Here is a 12,354-nt window from a genome sequence, read left to right as displayed (position 1 = left end):
CCTCCTCACCAAGCCCCTTCTCCCGCTCTAGGAAGCGCTGCCGAGGCTAGCCCAGGACCACAGTCACTGGCCTCCTGCAGGACTCAGTCCAGGACTGGATTCTCTGTACAATGCTTCTGCCAGTCTTGCCAGCAGCTGAGAGCTCTAGATCCTGCAATGCAACTGAGCTAAACTCGCAGCCACCTCAGCGACCCACCCCAGGCCCTTCTAACACACCCAAAACTCCCCTCCTTCCCTCCCACCCAGCTCTCTCTTCTGGCTGCAGCACAGCCTCTGCTAATAGCACCATCCTTCTCTGCGTTGTGTTGGTGCGGTCTGAGCCACAAGCCCCTCAAAAACTCACACCACTTCTCCCTGGTGCTGAGGGATACTGAGCAAGCATAACCAAAAAGGACCTTGGCAGAGGGTTAATGCCAGTGGTTTCCCACAGGGCACAGGTTTCACAGGGCCTCTCCCGCCTCCCCTTACCTTCCGAGCTTCGGCCCCAGTGACTGCAACTATCCTCCGGATGCCTTTAGCAATTGCTTCTTCTGAAACAATGACAAAGGGGCCAGCATGGCTGGAGTTCTGCAAGTGCCTTTGGAAAGAACCCGGGAACAGACCCACAGTGAGAGAGAGTTAGAAATCCATCACTCATCTCCACAGGAATCAGCATGGAAACAAGAAAACCGCCCGCCCGGGAGCTGCAGCAAGCGTGGGGACAGGCAGGAAACCCAACCTAGCTGCTGAAAGCGAATGAGCAAGGAGAGGGCAGCAAGGACTGTGGCTCCCAGCGCTGCCAGAGACTGTGTGTGGGCAGGGGCAGCATACAGGCAGCTTCCCTGCCTGCCAAGCCCGAACTGAAACACGGCTCGACTCAGGACTGGGAATGCAAAGGCACATCATCACTGCCAACTCTGGCTCTGCCCTGGCTGTGCCCAGCACATGCCCACGGCATTCCCAACAGCCCTCATGAGCTCAGGCCCCCCAGGGACTCCTTTTCAGCCATCCGTTGCCTTCCCCAGCCTCTCCGGATACTCACGTTCCTCCGCAGAACTCAACAGAAGTGATGGAGCCCGCGGGGCCAGTGGGGTCAGCCAGCAGCTCCTCCACAGGGATGCCAATCGAGACCACACGGACAGGATCGGGGTAGGTCTCGTCAAAAACTGCCCGCAGTCCCTGGATAGCTTTGGCTGCTGCCAGAGGGCAGTCCTTGGCGTACACAGGCTGCAGAGGACAGGAAAGGGACGCAGGTAAGAGCCAGTCCTGTCAGCTGTAACTGACGGCATGTGCTCCTAGGGAATCCCAACTTCTTCCCAAAGATCCTAAAAGGCAAGTGACATGTTCATCTGCCTGGGCTTTGTTGAGCTGCAGGGATCCCAAAGTCACAGACAGATGCCCCATCTTCCAAATTCCTGATACCCCTGCCTGCTCAGATGCTCCCGTCCATCCACTGCTAAGCAGAGACTCCGGAGCAGAGCACAGGGCTCTCCAGGGTCTGTTGCGACACAGGGCTGGCACCAGACACAGCAACTCTCTCCCCCTTGAGGACCCACCACTCAGGGGGTCTGGGTGCACTCTGCAAACCCAGCCAGGCCCGCAAAGCCACTCTGCCAAGCTTCTTTGCTCTCGTAGCTAACGTGACACTGGAGCAGGCACAGAAACACTCCAGCCCTAGAGAGGGCTTGGTACCAGTGAACGGAGCAGCCTACACGGACTTTTCCCACTCAAAGTACTCCATGATGCCAATCTGCGCGCAGTACTGCATCAGCAGCTCAGAAGATTCCCGCTGGGCCAAACTCCCAGCATCCCAGATCATCCAAAAATTTGACCCGAGTATTTTTTTCCTGAGCATTTCCAACCTGGCAGTCAAACCCACCTTTGCTTCCTCAATCATCTGGCTGGCGATCCCTTCAACTTTCTTGATCTCCTGGGTAGACAAGGCTCCCTTGGCTGTGAAGTCAAAGCGCAGCCGGTCCGGCGCGACCAGCGACCCTCTCTGGTCAGCCTCCCCCAACACCGAGCGCAGGGCAAAGTTGAGGATGTGGGTGGCCGTGTGGTTGCTCATGACTGGCCTCCGCCTAGTCTGTGGAAGAAGGCGCTGTTAGTCGGGGTGCTGCACTGCGGGGACAAGGTCACCTCCAGCAGCAGAAGTGGAGCTCCAACAGAAACCTAAACTACACCAGGAGACCACCACCAACTTATCACACTGCTGCCTTGGAGCCTCAGCTAACGGAGCAGGACCTTCTCCACCAAATCTGTGCATGGCTTTTCCCTGGAAGTCCTCCTGTTGGGCCTGCCTGGAGAAAGGCCAAGGACAGACTAGTTCAGGCTCAGCAGGGAGAAGCACTGCAAGGTGGGAGCAGGCTGAGCCCACAGGAGTGATGTCTGGAGCAGGGCAGACAGCCCAGGCTCTCCTCTGTCGTACCTCCTCCACCTCCCAGCCGTGACCCAAAACATGTTCCTGCTGCTGGTCAGCAAACCCAGCGAGCATGGCTCTGGGCTGGCTGGGTGTTATCTGCCTCGTGGTGAGAGGGAGGCAGGCACCAGGCAGGAGAGGCCTTGAGTCAGCCCAACTGGCCTGCATCGTGCGCTGCAGGGGAGCAGGCCCGAAATGCTAGCCCCAGAGTAACACCAGTGGGAAGGAGACAAAATCCAGGGAAGAGAGATAAGGCCGTATGTTATCACAGAATGGTTTGGGTTGGAAGGAACCTTAAAGCCTGTCCAGTTCCAACCCCCTGCCATGGGCAGGGACCCCTTCCACTATACCAGGTTGCTCCAAGCCTCATCCAGCCTGGCCTTGAACACTTCCAGGGATGGGGCATCCACAGCTTCTCTGGGCAACCTGTCCCAGTGCCTCACCACCCTCTCCAGGAAGAATTTCTTTCTGATATCTAATCTACACCTCCCCACTTTCAGTTTAAACCCGTTACCCCTTGTCCTGTCACTACACGCCCTTATAGTCCCCCTCCAGCTTTCCTGCAGGCGTTACACCGCATCCCAGCTCACCTCATCAATAGACAGATGGACCTGATCTCCTACTTTCAAACTTCCATATAGAGTTCCAATGTGAAGCACATAACCTCCTCGGACCTGCACATTCTTCACAGTGAATTCTGTTTTCTGTAAGAGAGGGAAATGCACCCAGTGAGTGGAGCGAGAGGCCAAGGAGAGACAATCCAGCCCGTGGTCTGAGCTGCCACAGGAATGGTCTCAGCTGAGAGCCAGACTGGTGATGGGAGAAAGCTGAGTGTCCTCAGGCACAGCACCCAGGACCGCAAAGCAGAGAAGAGAATGAAGGTGAGGCACGGTTATGGGGCACAGCAGAGCTAAAAGAGCTCCCCATCATGGCTCAAAAGCTCTGTCCGTCCACACAGTGATCCCAGCAGCACCACCGCAGGCAACCATGTACTGATGGCAGCCTGACGCTGCAGCACAGAGTTGAGCTCCCCAGGAAGCAAGGGGAATGAAACTCCAGCACATCTGTACCATGCTGCGCCCCAAAAAGGAAACCTGTGCCATGCCTGGCACCTGCCACGGACAGGACATTGCTGGAGCTTGCTTGGCCCCAGGCCCCAGCTCAAACCAAGCCTAGCAAAAGTCTCTCAGGCCCACTCACATCCTCCCTGCTGTCGTCGTCCTTGACCATGTAGCCCTCGTCATAGATCTGCCCACCCTGCTCGGCATAGAAGCAGGTCCGGTCCAGCACTATCCCACACTCCTGGCCAGTGGATACCTCCTCCACAAACTTCTTCTCCCTGCGGATGGCTTTAACCGTGGCCACGAGGCTCCCAAAATCTGTCACCGAGACGAAAGGCTGTGTCAGTAAAACAGGAAAACCTTGCAGACACCACATGGGAGCAGAACTTTATAGCATCACCTCCCACCTAGTGCAGGAGCTCGTGGCAGCTACGATTGCAGGGGGTAAGGAGAAAGAACAAGGTTAGCTGGATAAGAGGGAATTTCATTCCGTGCTCTCCAAGGCAGGGGCTGTCGCTTCCTTCCACACCTACGTGGTAAAAGTCAGCCATGTGTGCTGCTACCAGCCTGGGGCCTCCCAAATCTCCAGCAAACCAGAGAATTAGTAAGAAGAGCCAGAGCAAGCGGGCTGAGGACAGACCGAGCAGAAACTGCAGCCTCCTGCGACACTGGCAAAAGGGCATCTGGGGAACAGACACAAAGCTGCAGGGAACAGGAACCCCCTTAAGACTCTCTGATCAGGTTGGTACCAAGCCCTTGAAGAGCCTGTCCTCCTCTTCCCTGCTCCCTCTGTCACAAGCAGGCCTTTAACCTGCACATGTTTCCACTCTCATCTCCATGGCCCAGGAAAGGTGAGCCCAGAGGGAATCTTGCTGAGGTACATGCCAAGCAAGGTTTGGCAGCAGAGGACGATTCTGTCATACCATAGTAACCGCTCTGGTCTGAAGCATAGCTGTATTTTGGCGAGTCGTCAGTCACCTCCAGCCCCCGGGCCCTCAGCTCTTCGATGGCATAGATGTCCAGCATGAGGAGGTCCTCCCCACCAGCACCCTTCCCTTGGGATTTGAGCTGCCAACAACAAGGACCAAAGTTTGAGAAAACCCTCCTCTGCATGGGCCCGTGCACACCAGCTTAGTTGTATGCCTCACTCACACCTCTGAGAGCTCCTGGGTTCAGAGCTTTGCTCTGGGAAGCTGTGTGCCAGCAGCTGGAGTGCTCCCATCTTTTCTGACTTCAGAGCAGGCTGTTCCAGTGCTGCCGGCATGCAGCCAGAGTGGGCCTGAGCCCAGCAAGAGCAAGTACCAGCCATCTGGTCGATGCCACCCTCTGCTGTGGCAGCAAACTGCAGGGACAGGCACCCAAGCTGCAGGCCTGCCTGGACACTGCTCCTTGGACAGGGGAAGTCCAGAACTTCCCTATCCAGAAGAAGACACTGGGGAGGTGCTCCCAGCGCTCCACAACTCTGTACAAAGGCTGAGCTCAAGGCCCCAGGCCTCACAGCATTCGTAAGCAAACCCAGCCCCGGCTGCACAGAAAAGATGCATGCCACAACTGTGGTACCATGCCCTAGTTTTTCCCACAGGGCACTGGGACACTTGGGAGTGTGAGCAGACCCAGTAAAAAAGGAGCAGAGACTCATGACAGCAAACTAAAAGGAAGGGAATCCTCCCTGCCCACTCGCAGACGGGCTCCCCCGGAGCTGTTTATCTACCTGCGCATTTTTCCGCTCTTCTTCAAAGCCCTCCATGTCTACAACAAGGCCTTTCTCCTCCGCGATCAGCCCAGTGAGATCGGCCGGAAAACCATAGGTGTCGTACAGCAGCCAGGCAGTATCACCTTCAGAGAAAAAGCAAAGCAGTCAGCACTCCTGTTCCACGAGACACTGCTCCTTCCCCCCTCTCCAACTGGCTCTGTCCCACCCAACTGGCACTGCGCTACGGCAGGACAGTGAACGGGTCCTGTCAACACGAGCACCTAAAGGTTCCTCTCTGACAGCACAGAGATCACACTCATGTTGGGTCTGGGCAGCTCAGAAACCTGAGCAAGTGAACACAGGCCAGAGACGGGTGGCTCAGCTCTAAGTAATGGTCGTCGGACTCCAACTGTCCCCCCACACCCCCCCCCACCTCTCAGTGCCCAGCCCATCTGAGCTCTAATTCAGCCCCAGACAACCAATACCCCTTGGTGCACCCAGACAGAAGTCCCAGCCTCACCAGGGATGGTTTTGCTGTCCCCCAGGCTCTGGATCTTCCTGTCCAGGATGCGTCGTCCTCTGCTGAGTGTCTTCAGGAACTGATCCTCTTCTTCATTGATGATGTCCTTCACCATATCTGGGTCCTTCTTCAGCTCAGGAAAGGCATCTCCCTGCAGATCCAAAAGGATTAGTCCTTCAGCATGGAGATCCACACAGCAGGGGAAGTTTTTAGCAGATACAGCGAAGCAGGGGAAGAACTTACCAGTGACTGCACCACCACATCAACCAGAGTAGCGAAGAAACCCTTGGGGGCATTGAGCTTCTCGTGGGAGTAGCGCACAGCCCGTCGGAGAATCCGCCTCAGCACATACCTAGGGAACAGCAGAGCCCCTCATGCAGATGTTACACCTCCAAGTTTTTTTCAGGGGATCCACCAGCACCCACCTACCAGCACCCCCTTCCAAGAGCAAGAGCACAGGGTTCTCTCCCCACATTTTCTCTCAAGTAGGTGCTTACACCAGCAGCAAGCTAGAGGCGAGATGCCAGGCCCCAGCTCCGTGAGCCAGACTCACTGTCAGTCCTGCGAGTCCAGTGGCATCCACAGCCCCTAGCCCAAATTTCATTGTTGGTTTGGGGTTTTTTTGAGAGCAGCACTGCCCCACGGCAGGGTTTTGTCACCTGCCTGCCCACCGCAACCCTCTCAGGGGGCTGACACAGCAGGACTGATACTCACAAGAACCCTCAGACATGTGTGTCTTGGCCTTTTTACAGGGATTCAAGTGTCAAATCTACTGAGCAAACGCTCTGCTACCCAGTGCTTTAATGACAAGTTCAAAGATGTCCCAGAGGATGAAATACCAGTCCTCTCAGGGAAGCAGTGCTGAGCAGAATGGGAGCAACAGCACTGCGGCAGCACCCTCCTTACCCCCTGCCTGTGTTGTCCGGTCTGCCCCCATCGGAAAGAGCCAGCGTGATGGTCCGTGCGTGGTCAGCCAGCACGCGGTAGGCCATGTCTATACCGTCGGCATCCTCAGCACCAACCTGCCCCGCGTACGGCCTGGCACCCGTGCCCTGCGCAGAGAGGAAAAGGCAGTGGGCAAAGGGGACAATGAGGGATAGCGGGGACCAGCAGCATGGCAGAACACCCGGGAAACACCTCAGAAGCCAGCCCCATCCCACTGCCTGCAGCCACAGAGTTGGCACACTCCTCTTGGAAAGGGGGGACTCAGCGAAGTCAGGGAAGAGAGAAAGCTGTGAGGCTCTGCGTGGTGCCCACACCCTGCATTTCCAGGGCCAAAGGATCTCCAAGACCAGCAGGAAGAAAAGCCAATTTATGCCAACATTAGGAGCCCAGGACAGCAGACAGAGGGAGAGGGACAGAGTGCAAGGAAATCATCTGTTTTGCACACTGGCTCAAAGGCTCTGGCCTGGAGTAACCTGCCCAGCCAAGCAACTTCTCAAATTGTGTCACGGGGAGATGGTCCCAGCTTCCCTCTTTTAGGGTGTTTTTACCCGTATCCAAGGGAAAAATACTGCTGGAACAAAGCAATGCTCACACCACAGACACAGTCCCTAGAGCCAGGCTCCCAGCTCATCACAGGAAGGCCAACAAGGACACATGGGCTGCGTCTAGCCAGCGGCTTCAACACCAAGGAAAGGCAGCCCTCTAATTCCAACTCCGGAACTATGCACCTCATCCCTCTGAGAAGCCTGAGCCAAGAAGCCTCATCCCACCCTTCTTCCAGCGTGATCTGCAGCCAGGAAGCTCTGCTGATTCCACAGCAAAAGGAGGCTTGGACTTGCACACAAAGCTCCCAGCGCCGGCAGCGTGGCCCGTGTCCAGGAGGGTGCAGCGACAGCACATTGGTTCTGCAAGCGACTGTCACCGTTTGTGGCCAAGACCTTCTCTCTCAGGGGATTTTCTATAAATCAGCAGGCTCCAGGCAGGAGACTGAAGGACAACCTCCGATTCTGGGTCAGCAGCACCACATGCTCTCTACCGCATGGCAGAAAGATGGTGCTTGGCCATACGGGACTGCAGAGCATCTCCCACTCGGACAGGGCCAAGGAGTACACGCTCAGGACAATTCACAGAAACAGCTAGGGAAGCTGCACCCTGTCCCATGTTTTCCCCTGGAAACACGCCCCATGGCAGCAATTACCGTGCCAGCCTGCGTCCCACCCTCAGCCAAGTACAAACCATGGGCTCGCAGCAGCTGGGGAAGCCGAGACCTGCAGACATAACCACCCCGTCTGACCAGCCCCAGGCATCTCCTCAGGGATTCAGGGAATGGACACAGCTGGGCCAGGCCCAGACTCCCCAGTTCGTACCTTCTGGATGGCTTCAAAGTAAGGAAGGAAAAGGTCGGTGTCATAGTTGGACATCTTGTTCTGCAGCACAGAAACTAGCCTCTCCAGGCCCATCCCAGTGTCAATACTTTTCTTAGGAAGAGGTTTCAGTGTCCCATCAGCTTCCCTGCCCAGCCACAAAGAGAGAGACGAGCTGTTATGGGTGAAGGCTCTGCAGAAGCAACCCCATCCCTTTCCTCATCTATATGAGGTTTTGTTCCATCAGATTTATGACATAGGCCCATACACAAACCACACAAAGGACAACTTCGATAAAATATAGTTAACAAGACCCGCAATGACAACTTAGCCCAGAGGGAGATGGCACTTATTCCCTACCAACTCCTGGCAGAAGAACTTCCAGTTTGTCCCCAAAGCCAGCGTGGCCAACCTTATCTGGACAGCGGGTCAGGGGACAGAGCATCACAACGTGCCCAGACAAGAGGGAATGGGGAGCAAGCCGGGGGCAGTTAAAACAGCACACAGTCTGAGCAACCCCCAACGCCGAGCTGGAGCAGCCGGGAAGGGAAGCAGGTCTCGCTCACCTGTTGAACTGGATGAACACGAGGTTCCAGATCTCCAGGACGTTGGGGTCATCTTGGTTAACCAGGTGGGAAGCATCTCTGTCCCCAATGCGGTCGTAGTGGATCTCACTGCAAGGGCCACAGGGCCCCGTGTCTCCCATTTCCCAGAAGTTATCCTTCATGTTGCCGGGCAGAATCCTGCCCTCAGCCAGCCTGTAACAAGAAACTCTTCTTGAACAACAGAGACTAAAAGCAAGGCAAGAATTCCCCAGACTAAGGGCTATACCAGAGAAACCCCAGCTCACCAATTCCCTGGATGAGCACGGGAACTGTCAGCGTCTCCAGCCAGACCGATCCAAGAGCCTAACTCTCAAGAATCCCTGCTGAGGAGGATCAAGTGAACACTGGAGCCTGGCACTTGTCCCAGGCGGAAGAGGAAGCCTACACAACAGTTCCTCAGTGAAGCCACCAGCAAGAAGACAAGTGGATCTCTAACTTTAATACAGGTGTGACAGGGTGGCCCCCCAGCGCAGGGGTGTGTCCCGGGGTTAGAGCAGGTTCCAGAGGGGACTACAGCCACAAGACCAAAGGCATCGCTTCACTGCTAGACCAAACTCTGGCTCACCCACAGCTCGAGTATTGAGAGCAGCTCTCACATCTCAAGAAAAGCGAGGTGCAAGTAGCAAATGTACAGAGGAGGGCAACCAAAACTACCTGGGGTGGAAGAGCTGCCTTAGGAAGAAGGTATAGAAAAGTGTAGGACTCTTCAGTTTGGAGAGGATGTGCTGGGTGGGAGACGACGACTGAGATCCAGAAAAAGCCAACAGGTTCCAAACAGAATTGGACGCGCCTTGAAGGAGCAGGGGCCCGAACAGGCTAAGGGGAATAGATGGATGACCCTCAAACATACTTCATCCAGTGACTCTGGATACTGGGAGGGGAGGAGGTGAACGGAGTGCAGGCCCAGGTGTGCCTGCTTTCCCTGAACAGCATCTGCTCACTATTGCCAGAGGAGCACCGGAGTGGACAGACCGTTGGTCTGACCCAGTGTGGCACTTGTGTTCTTAAGTTTACACCAGAGAGTTTGAAACAAAAGCTCTCAGTCTTGTCTGTCTAATGCCAGTGCTTCCCTTTGGCTTTGAAGCTCCACCACCCTGCAAAGGTTATTTGTGACAATTCAATTTTGTTAAAGCCTCCTGTTGTACGTGCTCTGCCACACAAGACCTGCCATCTTTCTCTGAATAAAGGTAAATGACTATTGCTCATCAAAACATCCACTGTCCTCAGTGAAAGGTCTTACCCCAGATTCAACCATATCTGCTTGCACTCCAGGTCTGGCTGCAGCCCTGCAGCCTCATTTCCACCGAAGTACGTGACGTAGAGTCTTTCAGCAGGGATACCAAACTCCTTAGTGAGAAGGTCCAGTGCCAGTTTACAAGCAAGTTCCTGCAGAAGGAAAGATGAGGTCAGCAAGTGCGTGCAAACAGAATTTCTCTTCAACACACAGCACCTGCAGGGTGGCTACTGCAGGTTATCAGCAGCTCTGTACAAAGAAACAGCCAAAAACCTCCAGACTTTTGATGTAAGAGGCAAACTAACACAGGCAGTGAACAGGGCACACGAAACATCTCATGTGGCTTTCAAGATGCAACCAAGTTAACTCCTAGCATGTTCGCTGCCCCCCAAAAGCCATTTAATTCTGCTGTTATTTTGTATTCCTGACATCCTCTTTCTGACTCTGAACACTACGCTGTGAAGAAGCTTGGGAAAGGACATTGTTATTTTATGATCACTCCTGTTTGAACGTCTATCATGGTCACACAGCACATGCAACTCCCCACAGCTCCGGGACAGCCCCTAAAACCTCTGCCTCAAGACTCCAAACTGGCAGAGTTAATATAATCAGCTTTGTAAACCTTAAGTAATTAATCCCAAAACATCCTGCCAGGTTGGGGCAGCTTCCAATCCCATTTATTCCAACGGAGCCGCATGCACCTTAGGAACCACTCTGTGCCAAGATATTCTCCTTTCTCTTGGCAACTGGTCTGCTGAGTTCAGAGAGACAGGTAACTCTGTGCAAGAGTTTCAGAGCTGCACCGAGCCTATTTTACCTTGAAATAATCCCCAAAGGACCAGGACCCCAACATCTCGAAGAAGGTGTGGTGGTAGACATCCTTCCCGACGTCGTCCAGGTCGTTGTGCTTGCCCCCTGCTCGGATGCACTTCTGAGTGTTGGTGGCTCTGTTCAGTTTAGCGAGCGGGTGCGAGGGGTCAATAGTATTGAGGAAGATGGGTTTGAACTGAGAGGAATGAAAAAAGGAGCAATTAAGAAAAGGCCTAAGAGCCCATTTTCAAACATTGTGAGCAACAGCAAGGTAGTAAGTGTCGTCTGTGTCATGACACCACAAGCCTGGATGTACCTGAGGTGGCTTTCAGCAACAAGCCTGCTCTCTCCTGCCTGTGAGGAGGCTGCGGCACTGCCTGTAACTTAGCACTCACACACACACACGTGTTCCTGGGGCCCACCAAACCCCAGGACTTCCAAAGGGACTGAAAGTAGCCAGATCCCCAGCTGACCAGAAAAAAACCCAGGTCAGTGAAAACAGTGTGCTGATCTCCAGCAGAGCCCTTTCAGCAGCCCAGCCCCAACCAGTCTTTAACGATGCCGTTAGACATTTGTGCCAGGACTAGCTGTGGTCCGAAGGGTCAAGGGAAGGGAGACTGGCAGTGCTCCCATTGCTGTACAGTCAGCCCAGTAGATACAAAAACCTCTCCCAGTGCTCTTGCCAATTTTGTGAGCGCACAGAGGACTCCAGCACATACACCAACCACCGCTTTGTGACCAGAGGGAAGACGGAGAAAACGCCGGTAATTTTCCACACAAACAGCTTCGCAGGTTTCAGCTGCTACAGGGCATGTTCATAAGGACCAGAGTACAGGAGTGGAAAACCTACCTGATTCATACCAGCATTGGCAAAGAGCAGCGTGGGGTCATCCAGGGGGATTGTAGAAGACGAGTGCACATAGGTGTGCTTGTTTTCCTTGAAGAAGTCAATAAAGCGTTGCCGGATCTGGCTAGCTGTTAGCGTAGCTTCCATCTTGAAGCTGCGAGTCACAGCTGTCCAAAGGAAGTGGGAGGGAAAGCGGCAAGGCCTTGGTGCAGTCTGAGGAGGAAAGAACAAGGCTCTTACACGGTGTCAGCTCAAGCGGTAACACCAGGATCGCTGCCTCCATCTACTGAGTCTCCCCACACTGGTAACCAACTACTCTCACCTCTCCTCAGTTTAACCATCAGTCCTCCCCAAATGGTGACCCAAACCCAAACTTCCTCTCCTGCAACCTCCTCAATTTCTAGAGCTCGAGCTCAAGTCACCTGTTCTTTGAAAACACGTGTTTTTAACATACCGAGGTCAGCTGGATCCTGAATTTAGCAAGAGGTTGTGTCTGCCTTGCCAGGGACACAGAGAAGGGGAGGATCACTAACATCTCAAATCATTCAAAGCGATTAAATCGCAGGATCACAGAAGGGCTGAGTTTGGAAATGACCTCTGACTGTCACCTCATCCATCCTCCCTGCTCAAAGCCGGGTCAGCTCCAGGGACCCCTGGAAACCGTCCCTGCGAGGGACCGCACAACCAGGAGCAGGTGATGGAGACGAGCGTCTCCGCTTCATCCTAACGGGAACATCCTCCTCTGACGGTGCAACGCGGTTATCCAGAGGGCCGAGCTCCCAGCAGCCTGCCCCGGCGCAGAGGGACAGTAATTCCCCGTCGGACGAAGGCGGCGAGTGGCGGGCGGAGGGGAGGACTCGGGAAGGGGAAGACTCGT

At 54.7% G+C, this 12,354-nt stretch overlaps 1 protein-coding gene across 1 annotated transcript in view; it reads right to left on the bottom strand.

The window, feature by feature from the left end:
• Positions 1-11,687, bottom strand: part of AARS (alanyl-tRNA synthetase) — a gene marked incomplete at its 3' end in the record, with an annotated part of 14,279 nt that extends 2,592 nt beyond the window's left edge. Inside the window, exons 1-15 of the mRNA XM_010150536.1 lie at positions 11,481-11,687; positions 10,638-10,826; positions 9,827-9,972; positions 8,548-8,739; positions 7,985-8,129; positions 6,579-6,724; positions 5,916-6,024; positions 5,673-5,823; positions 5,171-5,295; positions 4,383-4,527; positions 3,599-3,777; positions 2,989-3,102; positions 1,859-2,065; positions 1,022-1,206; positions 469-577 (exon numbers count right to left, since the gene is read on the bottom strand). Coding sequence (XP_010148838.1) covers positions 469-577; positions 1,022-1,206; positions 1,859-2,065; positions 2,989-3,102; positions 3,599-3,777; positions 4,383-4,527; positions 5,171-5,295; positions 5,673-5,823; positions 5,916-6,024; positions 6,579-6,724; positions 7,985-8,129; positions 8,548-8,739; positions 9,827-9,972; positions 10,638-10,826; positions 11,481-11,624 — 2,286 coding nt within the window. The remainder of the gene's footprint in view (positions 1-468; positions 578-1,021; positions 1,207-1,858; positions 2,066-2,988; positions 3,103-3,598; positions 3,778-4,382; positions 4,528-5,170; positions 5,296-5,672; positions 5,824-5,915; positions 6,025-6,578; positions 6,725-7,984; positions 8,130-8,547; positions 8,740-9,826; positions 9,973-10,637; positions 10,827-11,480) is intronic.
• Between the last annotated feature and the right edge of the window lie 667 nt (positions 11,688-12,354).

The sequence above is a fragment of the Eurypyga helias genome, unplaced genomic scaffold (assembly GCF_000690775.1).
Source record: "Eurypyga helias isolate BGI_N326 unplaced genomic scaffold, ASM69077v1 scaffold41180, whole genome shotgun sequence".
NCBI lineage: Eukaryota > Metazoa > Chordata > Aves > Eurypygiformes > Eurypygidae > Eurypyga > Eurypyga helias.
This window is presented reverse-complemented; position numbering and strand designations above follow the sequence as displayed.